The sequence below is a fragment of the Pelodiscus sinensis genome, chromosome 27 (genome assembly GCF_049634645.1).
Source record: "Pelodiscus sinensis isolate JC-2024 chromosome 27, ASM4963464v1, whole genome shotgun sequence".
Lineage (NCBI taxonomy): Eukaryota > Metazoa > Chordata > Testudines > Trionychidae > Pelodiscus > Pelodiscus sinensis.
In genome coordinates this window covers 10,469,608-10,483,029 of record NC_134737.1, presented here as the reverse complement: position 1 = coordinate 10,483,029, position 13,422 = coordinate 10,469,608, and the positions used below count along the sequence as shown (strand labels likewise).

The following is a 13,422-nucleotide window of genomic DNA, read 5'->3' as shown; positions in this document are numbered from 1 at the left end:
TTCTGACTCACCATAGTTTTTGTCCCAACAGCACCAAGCAAAATCGAAAGGAACAGCAGACCACAGGAATGTAAGAGATGAAAAAGACAAGGTATGGCCAAAAGTTTTACATCTGACTGTTCCACTGGCACCATACCCTAGTCTTAGCCTTCAACAGAAAGGATGCAAATAGCAGTAAGAAACCATCAGTGTGGAAAGCAGACAAAAATAGGTGTGCTGATTTTACTATTTGTGTTTGTTACCAGACTTAGAAAACAAATATAAACAAGATACAAAACCTAAATCCAGCACATATTTTTGGTATATATTTATGCTTGTTTACAGATTCGATATTCCAAATTTCTATGTGCTGAACTCAATCCTTTAAGAAATTCCCATGTTTGGCTATAGCAGTTATACACCAAAAACAACTTCACAAGGGACAAAATGGTGATCAGATACAGGCTTTGCATTTTTAAGGTGTTACAGATACACACATGAGAGCAGAAAGACAGAATCACCCAGTGCCAACCCCTCTGGCAAATTAAAGAGTAATTCATAATCTGTAAAGATGTGATAATTTTTGACTGAAAAGGAACAATATAACAACCTGAGGCCTTTAAAGATTAGAAAAAGGGATTTGCAGAGCTTCATCAAGTATGCAAAAGATCCCACACAAAACATTCTGTTAATAGCTTCTCAATAGAGAAGGGTTTCCATATATTACCATGAACAAAAAGATTATCTTTATTAAGGATTCTACTTTATGCTTGAATTCCTATACTTTGGTATTTAGTTACTATAGTAATGGGCATCCTAAAAGTAAATCAGATTAGTCACTGTGATGGGATTGGAAGTAAAGCATACTACAACTACTAAAGGTATATATGGCAGAGCAATTCAGCTTAAAGGTTCTAAAATCAGTAACATTATTATATTTGAACCAAATGCTGCAGAAAGAGACCTGGTATCTTACTTTAAGTATGTGGTGAAAAAATGCTCCAGCTGAAGTTTACTGACCACCACCAAGTAACAGACTACATTTTGGGGGTCTGCTGGATTCAATATGCTATTTATTATTTGTTCATTGCTGTTTAGCAATGGCAGAAGTAGAAAAAGAATGGCACGTAGCCCTCTCAATGACTAGCAGTCTATAAATAGACTAGATAAAAAGTAAAGAGGAAAACCAACTCATGCATTTAATAGTAACCCTTTTCATTTCACAGTAGCCTATTCATATGTGATCTCTCTTCAATGCTGACATTTGTACCAATTACATGGGGCAAAATGAACCTTCGCTCCACACATGTATGTTCCCTTGAGAAGTTTATCCTTACTATAGAAGGCAGACAGAAATGTGAACAAGAGTGGGGTTGATATAGTGGTTTGCACTCTAGTTCAATAACAAGAGTTAAAAGGTACACATTTGAAACTGGACAGCATGATGCTTGATACAGTCTTGATAAAAGCATGAAATCTCACGTTTTGAAAAGACATTTTATTTTTAATAACTCAAAGAACAGAGGAAATCTGCACTTCTGATCTGAGCACTATACTGCTTTAAATTAAACAGCAGACCTCTGCAATAATTTTCTTCATTATTTTGAAACACACTAAACAGATACATATAACTCTTAATTTCAAAGATATGGAATATTTTGTAAAGTGTCAAACTAGCTCAAATTTCCACACAAATGCACTAACATCCTAAGAAAAGATGACTTTACAGGCAAAAGGGCATTCGGTAGGGTGGAGGAACAGTGACATCTGGTGGTTGGCCATGTGACTCACAGGAGAGGATCCCTGAGGGATAAATATAACCTGGCAGGCTTACAGATACTTCTCTTCTGGAATTCTGATCAATATGTACAAAACCAGCCATTCTCTAGAAGTAACTGCCTGACATTGGGAAAAACCAAGACTTATTCCCAAACAGGAAGAGATGGGCTCTACTTCATGAACAGCTTTTTCTCTAAATCAATTCCCACAACATTTGAATCAATAGCATGGGAAATACACAATCATCTCTGTAAAGCCTCTCTGTTCAGAGAGTATAAACTGTGAGCTTAATGTCCGTGTCCTCAAACACTTCCTCAAGTATTGCTGAAACCTTATCCCATTCCAGACGGTCAAGTCCACATCCGATCCTGGAAAATAAAGACACCAAAGTGGCTATGATGAGCTGTTTCTGACTGAGTACAGTATAAAGCCCACAAACAAGTGCACAAAAAGAATGAGAAACAAGTGGATTAGAAAGTGCAAGTACCTTCTCAAAGGAAAAATACTGGATATTTTTAAAGGCATAGCAAGAACCAATGGAAGTTAAAACCACACAAGTTTGAATTAGAAATAAGCTGTTTTAAAAACAAACAAACCAAAGATAGTGAACATTCAATGGAAAGAACTTCCAGGGGAAGTGGTAGATTTCCATCTCTTCATGACTTCCAGTCAAGACTGGATGCTTTTCTGGAAGACATGCTTGAGTCAAGTCTGTTACTAGTCACAATAGAGGAATGACTGGGTAACATTTTTTGACCTGCGTTATACAGGAGGTCAGGCTATGATGCAATGGTCTCTTGTTGTTTTAAAAAGCTGAGAAGAATGGGAAGGTGAAATTGCTTCAATTACAACTCATTGCCTCAAGTGAAGGGAGAAAAAACACTTGTCTCAGATGGGTTGGGAAGGTATCCGATGACCCATATCATGCATTTCTCTGTGGGACTGCCAACTTACAACATAGTACGTTGAACAAAACAATAATAACCCACAATAGCTCCTGAGAGCTGCATTATCTTTAAACGCTGAATAAAGTTTCAACAGAATAAATTACTGCCTAGAACTTTGTCTATGCAACTGAGATTTCAAGATCCCTTTGAAAACAAGATCTCACATGACTGATGTGAAAAATAAGCAAATTTGATGCTAAAATGATTAGATGTAAGATATGAAACCAACTACTAGGGATGTAAAATCACATTTAACTGGTAAAACAGTTTAATGTAGTGTTTAACTGGTTAACCAATTAAAGGAGGGATGGGAGGGGGGGCTGCTCCAGCTCAACTGGGATGGGACCCCAGACCTGCTGTGGACAGAGGCTGCTCCAGATGGCTAGAGCAGTCCCTGTCCATGAGGTGTCCCCATAGGGCTGAAGCAGCCCTTCCTGTGGCAGGTAGGAAGCTACTCCAGCCCTCAGTGGTTTAATGGTTAACCTTTCACATCCCTCACAACTACTGGTGATCTGAGTAAGTCACAAGAACAAACATGTAGTGACAATTCATTTGGAGGTCTAGACTTACTAAGTAATTCAAAAGAATTCAGTACTTCACTAGGCTCTAGAATGCTCTGCCTTCAGAACACTACAACTTCACATTCTCCATTCTATCTGTATGCACCTAAAGAATGTAAATACAGCATATACTTTTCCAAAGGCACAATGATCTCCAGCAGTCTTCACATACTGCAGCAGTAAAAAAGGGGCAGAATTTCAGATTCCCTTGAGAGAGCCTGGAATCTCAACATGTTGCCCTCTAGCCTTTACAAACAATGTAGTATTTAAATGAGTGTATAATGTACAGCAGAACTGGGCCCTAATTAAAAATAAGATCCTCTCTCTCTCCATCCTAGTTCAGTTCCAGATTTGTTTTAAATTAATAATGGGAGTGGGGTTGTAGACAGACATATACAGGCTCTCAGTATTATGTTGTTGAATGACATGTGGTAATCCAGCTCCCATTATGTTGCAACTTGTGATATTTTAGCAGTCTCAAGCACTGTTCGAGCTACAATTGACACAGCACTAATGAAATGCATCTGAAATTAATGTATGAAATTAAAAATATGGAAATAATGAGGTTCTGCTGACCACGGAACTCCCTTTTGTTTGTGATCAGTTTTCAGTTGCACAACCCAAAGAATATAAAAATATTAAGAATGGCATCTGAACCTTTATTATACAGTAAATGGTCACTTCCTAAATTGTCCATTCTGCCCAACGGACAATGAAATGTTTACTTTCTAATATCCAATTTTCTTACCTAGGCATGGAAATGTCAGTAACCCCGTTCTTCAAACAATGCATTTTCATGGCTTCTAAACTCTTCTGCATATTATCATATGTTGGTTTGTGGGAAAATTTCTTCTTTGTAATCTGAGTACAAATTAAACGATCAACAGTACATTAGCAACAAGGGAACATGTTATTTTCTAATAAAAAATACCTTCACTCTACCAAAATCCAGGCCACAAATTTATTGACCAGCTACCCTTTGGCATATGGTGACTTGAGTCAACCAGTTATTTCAAAATAAAATGGACAACCATTAGCATTTATCTAAACATTTAGCTGCAATTCTGTGCCACACGACACAAGAAGTCAGGATACTAAATACTGCATTTCTAAATGTCAATAATTAGGTTTGGAGGGAAAAAAACAGTTTTCCTTAAAAAAAATCCTGTTGAAAGATAAAATACTATCGCTCATTATTAAATACTGGGGTTATGTTTACATGTCTTTTACATAGATAATCTATATTTTGAATAATGATACTTTAACAGAAATTGTTGAAAGAAAACAAGTAGCTCCTGATTCAAAGGAAGTGTTTAAAGCATAACCACCGCTTTTGAAGCAGGAAGTAGAAATGCAGACACTTCTTACTGGAGCATTCCAGAGAGGCTTTTTCAGCTCAAAGTATAACAACCAGGGGTCCAGTTTTCATGACACCATCAGGATATGAGTCAAGGGGAATCTGTGTCTTAGAAGGTGATGAAATCATCCCAGGATTTAAAAAGTAAATTTTAGCAGTCAGCTCAGATAACTAAGGAAAGTCTCAAAATGCATGTATATTTATATGTTTGCATATTTTAAAGCAAATAATGAAGACAACCAGGTCAACAACCCTAGGAAGTATGTCCACTAAACAGCAAAACTAAGTGCTAGACATAATGAGCACTAAACAACAGACTGTAACGTACATGGATAAAATGTTCTATATAAATACATATAAATTACTTGTTAGTAGGAAGCTATCTTGAATTTAATTCTGAAAGAATAATTTATTTTGGTCTGTCCTCATAATCTATATCTTTATTGAAAAGGTTGAGATGTTTATTCAGTATCTAGAGAAAATCCTCTCTTCCAATCAATGCAAATGAAGAGGAGGTCTATTATGACAAACACCTAGCTTACATCCCTCTCTTACCAGGTAGTATATGTATCTGTCATCTCTTTTCAAAACGGCCACCTCCCCAGACTTCTTCTCTAAAATAGAAGTGAAATAGAATATTGACATTAATTTTGTTACAATTGTTATAATGTTACAATTCACTGCTGATTCTCCGAACTCCTGCTGAATAGATGAGAAATTAATTCACAGATATTATGAAGAATTTTTTAAAACAAAATTATTTTTAAAAACAATGAAAAGATCAGAGACAGAAGTGTTTATTTTTCAGCTTGTTCACTCTGTGGAACAGAACTTTGTGTATAGTCATTTGCACCACTTTTCCAGGTTAATCAGTCAGTTTATCCTATTGTACTATAGATCTTTTATAAAGCAGCTGGGGAGAGGAAAAACATGGCAAACTAATTGCAAAATCATAAATATTAACATGACCCAGGAGGAGACATAAGGCTGAAGCCAATTTTAAAAAAAATCCTTCATTTTTTAATCGGACTAGATTTCAATCTGCTAGGATCTCTTATCAAAAGAAAAACCTCTCTAAATTTTGTACATAAATAAGCTTTATACTAGCTGTTGCTTGGCTTTGGGAAAAAAAATAAAAGTAAGTGATCAGTAAATCCTAAAAGCACAATTGGCACCTGTGCCCAACCGTGCAATCACATATGCACACTTAACTTTGTGCATGAGTACAGTCAATACATGCTTTAAAGTTAAGCATGTGTGAATGTTCACCCAACTGAGGCCTTGGATTTTATCATACCCTATTTAAGTTCAGTGTCCTCACCACCTCCTGTAACATATTTAGCTCCTGCCCATCATGTCAGATGACATCTGTGTCCCAAAGTGCACAGCTAAGAGTACATCCATATGGTTAGAGTCTTGTGCAGATACAAATTTCTATCCGCAGATAGAAATCGGTATCCACTGAACCACAAGGCTCTACTTTCGATAATCATATCAGCCAAAACAACATGCCATGGCTCCAAGGAACCAGCGTCCTGCTGCTCCAAGGAACCAGCGTCCCACATAGGCAGCTCCTCCCAACTATGTGGCTGTGCCACGCCAAACCATTCCATGCAGTTGCCTCTGTATTCACGGACAAGGTCTGCTCCTGGACTAATGTGCTAAGTGACGTAAAGTGGGATGAAGACGGACAGCCGTTGGTGGGTAAAGAACAGGTTAGGAACTATTTAGAAAAGCTAAACGTACACAAATCCATGGGTCCGGACTTAATGCATCTGACGGTACTGAGGGAGTTGGCAAATGTCATTGAGGAGTCTTTGGCTATTATCTCTGAAAAGTCATGGAGATTAGGAGAGATCCCAGATGATTGGAAAAAGGCAAATGTAGTGCCCATCTTCAAAAAAGTGAAGAAGGATGATCCAGGGAACTATAGACCGGTCAGTCTTACCTTGGTTCCTGGAAAAATCATGGAAGGGATCCTTAAGGAATCCATTTTGAGGCACTTGGAAGAGAGGAAAGTGATCAGGAATAGTCAGCACGGATTCACAAAGGGCAAGTTGTGCCTGACCAATCTGATTAGCTTCTATGATGAGGTAAGTGGCTCTGTGGACATGGGAAAGTCAGTGGATGTGATATACCTTGACTTTAGCAAGGCTTTTGATACGGTCTCCCACAATATTCTTGCCAGCAAGTTAAGGGAATGTGGAGTGGATAAATGGACGGTAAGAGGGATAGAAAGATGGCTAGAAGGCTGGGCCCAGGGAGTAGTGATGAACAGCTCGATGTCAGGATGGCGGTCGGTTTCTAGCGGAGTGCCCCAAGGTTCAGTTCTAGAACCAGTTTTGGTCAATATCTTTATTAATGACCTGGATGAGGGTATGGATTGCACCCTCAGCACGTTTGCAGATGACACTAAGCTAAGGGGAGAGGTAGATATGCTTGAGGGCAGAGATAGGGTCCAGAGTGACTTAGACAAACTGGAGGATTGGGCCACAAGAAATCTGATGAGGTTCAACAAGGACAAGTGCAGAGACCTGCACTTGGTATGGAAGAATCCCAAGCATTGTTACAGGCTGGGGACCAATCAGATAAGTAGTAGTTCTGCAGAAAAGCACCTGGGAGTTACAGTGGATAAGAAGCTGGATATGAGTCAACAGTGTGCCCTTGTAGCCAAGAAGGCTAATGGCATATTAGGCTGCATTAAGAGAAGCATTGCCAGCAGATCCAGAGATGTCATTATTCCCCTTTATTCGGCTCTGGTGCGGCCACATGTGGAGTACTGTGTCCAGTTCTGGCTCCTCCCCACTACAAAAAGGATGTGGATGCATTGGAGAAGGTCCAGTGGAGGGCAATCAAAATGATTAGGGGCCTGGAGATTATAACCTATGAGGAGAGGCTGAGGGAGTTGGGTCTGTTTGGTCTGCAAAAGTGAAGAGTGAGGGAGGATTTGACAGCAGCCTTCAACTTCCTGATGGGAGGTTCCAAAGAGGAAGGAGAAAGGCTGTTCTCAGCAGTGACGGATGGCAGAACAAAGAGCAATGGTCTCATGTTGTGGTGGGAGGGGTCCAGGTTGGATATTAGGAAAAACTATTTCACTAGGAGGGTGGTGAAGCACTGGAATGGGTTACCTAGGGAAGTAGTGGAGTCTCCATCCCTAGAGGTGTTTAAGTCTCGGCTTGACAATGCCCTGGCTGGGTTGATTTAGTTAGGATTGGTCCAGCCTAGAGCAGGGGGCTGGACTTGATGACCTTCTGAGGTCTCTTCCAGCTCTATGGTTCTATGATTCTATGAGTTGTGTCTCCTACTGAGGGTTGTGCAGCCCTTTGGGGATCATTGGTTGAATGCAATACAGTTGCCCAGCTGGGAGGAGTTGGCGCACAAGGCACTGGCTCTTGGGAGTGACTGCACCACGTTCTTCTCCTTTGGCCCAGTGGTTCAGAGGATACTGGTTTCTATATGCAGACAGAAATTTGTATCCATGCAGGGCTCTACACATGGCTTAATGTGGAAAGACTCTAAAGCCTGGTCTACACTGTAAAATTAGATTGAGTAGTTATGTCATTCAGTGGCATGAAAAACATACACCTCTGAGCACCATAATTAGGTTGACCTAACACCCAGCATCTTCCTTTGACCTCCTGGAGAGGAAGATTAGGTAAAGTGACGGAAATTCATCTTTCTGTGCTATAGGAATTATCAATGTTCGGTGCTCCAGTTGCAGCTCTGTAGCAGTGCAGCTGCAGCACCATAGTGTGAACAAACTCTCTGTTATCTTTTTTTATTGCCATTGCCCTCACATTGCTTTTTCAAATGTGTTGATGTCAGGCTAACCTGATCTTGCAATTAACTGACTACTGATAAATAAGGTTCCCTGAAAGCTGTGCGGTAGTGCAGCTGCTTAATGAGCCCAGCCCAGGGGCTGACCATGTAGGAGGCTGCCTGGCTGGGGGAAGGGCACTTCTCCCTTAGCTGCAGGAGCTCTAAACTGAGAAGGCGACTTCTCCCAGCCCATAAGGAGGAGACATCAGGAGGGAGGGACTAAGTGGCTGGAGGGGAGTGTGGGTCATCCCTATATTCCAGCTGGACTGTGGCTATATGGGATAGGTGGGGGAAATAACGGGCTGGGTACTGGTGTTGGTGGGGACTGAGTTAGTGGTGTATTTTCTGACTCCCAGCTGGGCCACTGCTGGTGCCTGCAACTCCAAGAGGCAGGACTCCCTTCCAGTCCCAGGCTGGACTGAGGCTGGGGGAATAGATTGGATGGGGATAGATGGGAGCAAGAGGGAGTTGGTGGGTGCTGGCATCTGTGCAGTGAGGTGGGGAGTTTTGGGACATTCTGACTTCAGCAAGAGTCAGAATCTCTCAGTCTCAGCACCACTGCCCATGCAGGAGAGAGAGAGACAGGATTCTCTCTTGGAATGGGATGGGAAGCAGGCTGCATAGGGAGGGAGGTGCCAAAATTTCAAGTGGGTTATGCCAGTATCCTGGAGAATGGAGGCATGTGGCTACATGGGAGATGGAGTGCTGGTGGGAAAAACTCTCATTGTCTCAATGCATCAGAGGGATCTTAGTCCAAGTTCTTCTTTTCTGTTGAAACTGGAACAAGGAGTGGTTGGTATTAATTACCAACTGATTGGTGACAATTACACGATCTGAAATATGCCAGGAAAAACAGGATAAGAGGGAAAGAATGTAGCACCCTATTTTCCACAGTTAGACTTATAGAGCAAACACAAAACAGTGAATCCTCTGCAATTTTAGATCTAAATATTTTTCACCTAGAATCAGGAGGGAAAGACCATGGCCATTGTTTTTGGCCATGTTGAGTTTAACAGGTAGCCATCTGCCCAGAGATGTTAGAAAGCCTGGGCTAAAATTTAGTTTGGAGGGGGACAGATCCAGAGCAGAGAAATAGAGTTGAGAAAGTAGCAAGATCTTAATGCAGGATCTGACTCCACTTGTATTGGTGTTTTTCTATTGTAAAGCATTTAAGCTGCTTTTGTAGATAAGGATTCTTTTGTGAATACTGGCGCTCATGACACTTGTATGATTACATTTCAAACAAAGTTTACATGGGTGTTAATGGCTTAAAATAATCTTTTTCTTTCTTACCTTAACAGAACATTTTTGGAGTGTTGTAGATATGTGAAAATTCTGATCTTAATTTTTAAAAAAATCCTGTGTTTCTAATACATACACAGTAAATTGTTAAAACTAGAAGAACTTTACCATGATTCCTGTTTATTTGTTTTACCTTTCAGTTGGAGTTGTATTCCAGACAAGTGATTTCCATTTTTAGAATTTGCTTGAATAGAGGTATTGGTATTAAGACCAGGTCTTTGCTATTTGGTAGAGTTCTGGCTCTTATGAATCAATAGGGTAATCAGAAGTAGCAAGCACTAGGTGTGATGGTACATGTTTTGTAGGATAAAGATTTATAAGCTCTTTGAAACATGGATCTGTCTACAAAGCCAGAAGCCATGTGTTAATGTGATCTGGGCCTTCTTCTCTTTGAATTAGTTACACACAATGTGAAAGTTTCAAACCAAGAGAACTTTTATGTTTTTTTCAGGTGTCTGTTTCAGTTGCACGGCATGGATCCTAAACATGCCCTAGAGAAACTATAAACCTGAGTGAATGCCTCTTACTCTTCTTTCCAGTGTCAGTAAATATTAATATTTGCAAGGAGAGCACAACTTTATCTAGTTGTCTCAGATTTGTTTAGAATCTTAAAGCTGAGCTATGTGCCGATAATATGCATGCAAGAGGGACACCTTTGTGAACTGCAACGGTCTGTGGCATGCTAGAGTTTTGGCAGATGCTTCATTTTTTACGAGCAGCTTTAGTGGAAATTCTGAAGATTTAGTGGCCTATGGGAGTAGGTTCTTAAATTGGGGCTCCAGTGCATATTTTTTATGCTCTCACTTAATGGCCATGTCTGATGTATTTATATAGCTGTTTTCAGTCTTTTTGCTCCATTTTGATGTATTTACTAGCTTGGGGTGTTAAAAAGGATAATACATGTACTCCAAGGGTAGTGTTCATTTTCTTTTTATTTGATTTCATATTGAATAAACACCTTAAGCATTGCTCCTTAGTAACTGTCCCTTGTTTTAATATATTTTCTTCTTCCATACCTATGAACTGTTTAAAATATATATTTATATCTAGGTTTTTTTGTTTGTACTGGTGGTAACATCCACACAATCTCAATACTGGTCTTGCTCATAAGAAATTTCAACACACACAAAAAGAAAATTCAACCCACCCCAAAATGGAAAATGTTAGAGAGAACACTGCTCCTAAACCATGGCTGCAGGAGTACGAATTTATTCACATCAGTGAGCTGTGGCCTGTACCCCAGTAAAAATGGAAATTTCAAAGCTTAGTCTGGACAAATTTAAATACCAACATATACAGGTAGTTTGCTTCTCTATTCCTCTGCACTGTCTCTGTTTCCTCCAACTAGATATTAAGTACAAAACATTCTACTTGTGCTACAGTCACACAATCGTAAATGTAAACAAATGAGGGAGCATAAAAGTTGAGTTATTTATATACTATGGTAGCCCCCAGAAACCATGGTAAGAGTCAAGGCCTTGCTGTGTTAGGTACTATACAAGTGCAAAAGTGGATTACATCCCTGCCCTCAAATAGTTCACTGCATGTTTATAAAGATCCAGTATTCCCAGGCCTAGAATCAATGCCTAGATACTACTGTGAATGATAATACCTGAAACAGAGAATACAGTTAAAGAGGTTGGGATTTGCCCATGAGCTGTATTAGCCTACCCTCCCCAAATACAAAACTCACGCTGATCCAATAGGTCCTGTATGCCACCAAACTTTTTCTTAAATAGGACAGCTATCCCTGCGCCCATGCGACAGTCCTCACTGATGCAGTGAGCCAAAGAGTCCGTTTTGGGGCATGTAAAAAGGTCCCCCTTTATGTACCTGATCTGAAAAAGAAGAAATAGGAGCTGGATGCATGTGGACCACCTTCAACATGCACAATCACATACGAAAAAAATGGCATTAACCAAGGCACACTGTACACTGGCTACCCCTCTAAAGCTTTTAAAAAATATATAGTATTATTAGTTGCTGTGAGATGAGGAGATGAGCTGGAGTGGAAATAACAACCTACAGTATTTCTAACAGCAAACAAACAATAACCAAAAACAACAACCCTGTCAATTGTAAGATCTTATTGCTACCTTTTTGTAGCACATCTACAGTCTGCAACAATTTACTCATATCTATATAGTTAAACTAGTGCAAATTTCCTAAATGTCAGATTGCCACTTCCCCCCAAAAAAGCCATGCCCTGGAATCTAGTATTCTTACATTGCAACACTACAGCATGTACCAGTTGGAAAACTTTTATTAGGAGGACAGGAAGAAAATGTCACTCCTTCAGTTACGATAAAAACAGCAGTATTTAATAGCAGGAAACTGCACTAAACAGTTAATTTTCTACATACTCTGCCTGCCTGATCCCTGGAGGGGGTAGTGGCCATGGTAATGTGAAGCTATGTCCAGGATTTCTTCTGCTGCAAGAAGGTTAAAGAAAAGCAGCATGATTAGTAAGCTTTGGGTTAGCAGTAATTAGCACAAAGAGCTAGGCTGGACCACGTATGGGAGACCAGGATTCTGAGACGGGACCCTGCCCTGGGGAGATGTGCCACAAGGCAGGAGCATAACAAACAAGACAACCTCTCCCCCCCCCCCCCCCCCCAAAAAAAAAAAAAAGGCTGCAGGAAGCAGGCTCCAGGTGCAGGGACCCTGCCTTGTGGGCAGGTGGCGCAGGACAGATATCCTGCCCCGCAGGGATTGGTCCTGCCTTGGGCAGGGGCTGGACTTGATGACCTGCTGAGGTCCCTTCCAGCCCTAGGACTCTATGAGGCAGGCCCACCCCAGGGCAGGCAGAAACCACAGGAGCCTGCTAGAGCCCTGGGGAAGGGCACTGACTGCCCCCCCCCACAGCTACCCCTGCGGAAGGGGGGAGGGGCACTGACTGCCCCCCAGCTACCCCTGCGGAAGGGGGGAGGGGCACTGACTGCCCCCCCCAGCTACCCCTGCGGAAGGGGGGGAGGGGCACTGACTGCCCCCCCAGCTACCCCTGCGGAAGGGGGGAGGGGCACTGACTGCCCCCCCCAGCTACCCCTGCGGAAGGGGGGGAGGGGCACTGACTGCCCCCCACAGCTACCCCTGCGGGAGGGAGCGTGGGAGAAACCCGCGTGACTCGCCCCCCCACACACCTCGAAGTGGAAACAGTGGGGGGGGAGCCCACGCGGCCGACCCCCCGACTGCCCCCCCCCCCGGGAGGGAATATGGCGGGGGACCCTCGAGGCCACGCAGCACGACCCACGCCAGTCCCCCCAACGGACAAGCCCGCTCCCTCACCCCAGAGCGCGAGGCGCTCCCGCCCGGGCTCCGAGCCCCACGCAACCCACCAACGGCACGTGGGTCAACCCAGCTCCTAAACAGCTCTCCCCCCCCCCCGTCCCATAAACCCGTTGGTACAGTCTCGTGGGACAGCAAAGATGGACCCCGCCACCCATTCACCTATCTAGGCTGAGTGGCGGAGCGCCCTCTCTATGGTAACAGCCCAGAACATTCCGCGGCAGAGAGAGCCCGCCAAGGCGCAGCTGTCAATTTGCTCATGCGCAGAAGGACTAGACGGGGGGGGGGGGGTACTGTCAGCGCGTGCGCATGACTGCCGGCCTGGGCTAGCGGGAGCGTGTTTTCCTGGCGCATGCGTGCACCTTCAGCCAGGTCGGGCCGGGTGGGCGTGTCC

At 42.3% G+C, this 13,422-nt stretch overlaps 1 protein-coding gene across 5 annotated transcripts; it reads right to left on the bottom strand.

Annotated features, from left to right (window-relative positions):
• Positions 1-1,457: 1,457 nt before the first annotated feature.
• Positions 1,458-13,325, bottom strand: OARD1 (O-acyl-ADP-ribose deacylase 1). Of its 5 annotated transcripts, none has more exons than XM_075910131.1 (6): positions 13,191-13,325; positions 12,107-12,175; positions 11,437-11,581; positions 5,178-5,236; positions 4,014-4,126; positions 1,458-2,126 (listed from the first exon to the last, which is right to left on the bottom strand). In XM_075910131.1, exons 2-6 carry the CDS (start codon positions 12,140-12,142, stop codon positions 2,024-2,026), a joined length of 456 nt encoding a protein of 151 aa, XP_075766246.1. In that variant the 5' UTR covers positions 12,143-12,175; positions 13,191-13,325; the 3' UTR covers positions 1,458-2,023. The 5 variants fall into 5 exon arrangements, with proteins under 5 accessions (XP_075766246.1, XP_075766245.1, XP_075766247.1 ...); XM_075910130.1 differs by lacking the exon at positions 13,191-13,325 and adding an exon at positions 13,079-13,183; XM_075910132.1 differs by lacking the exon at positions 13,191-13,325 and adding an exon at positions 13,029-13,150.
• Between the last annotated feature and the right edge of the window lie 97 nt (positions 13,326-13,422).

Excerpts from the sequence above, each read along its gene's own strand:
- OARD1 (XM_075910131.1), bottom strand. The coding sequence starts at position 12,142 with ATGGCCACTACCCCCTCCAGGGATCAGGCAGGCAGA. Across the intron at positions 11,582-12,106 it reads CCAGGGATCAGGCAGGCAGA|ATCAGGTACATAAAGGGGGA; the intron begins GTATGTAGAAAA and ends CTTCTTTTTCAG. Across the intron at positions 4,127-5,177 it reads ACAGATACATATACTACCTG|ATTACAAAGAAGAAATTTTC; the intron begins GTAAGAGAGGGA and ends ATTTGTACTCAG.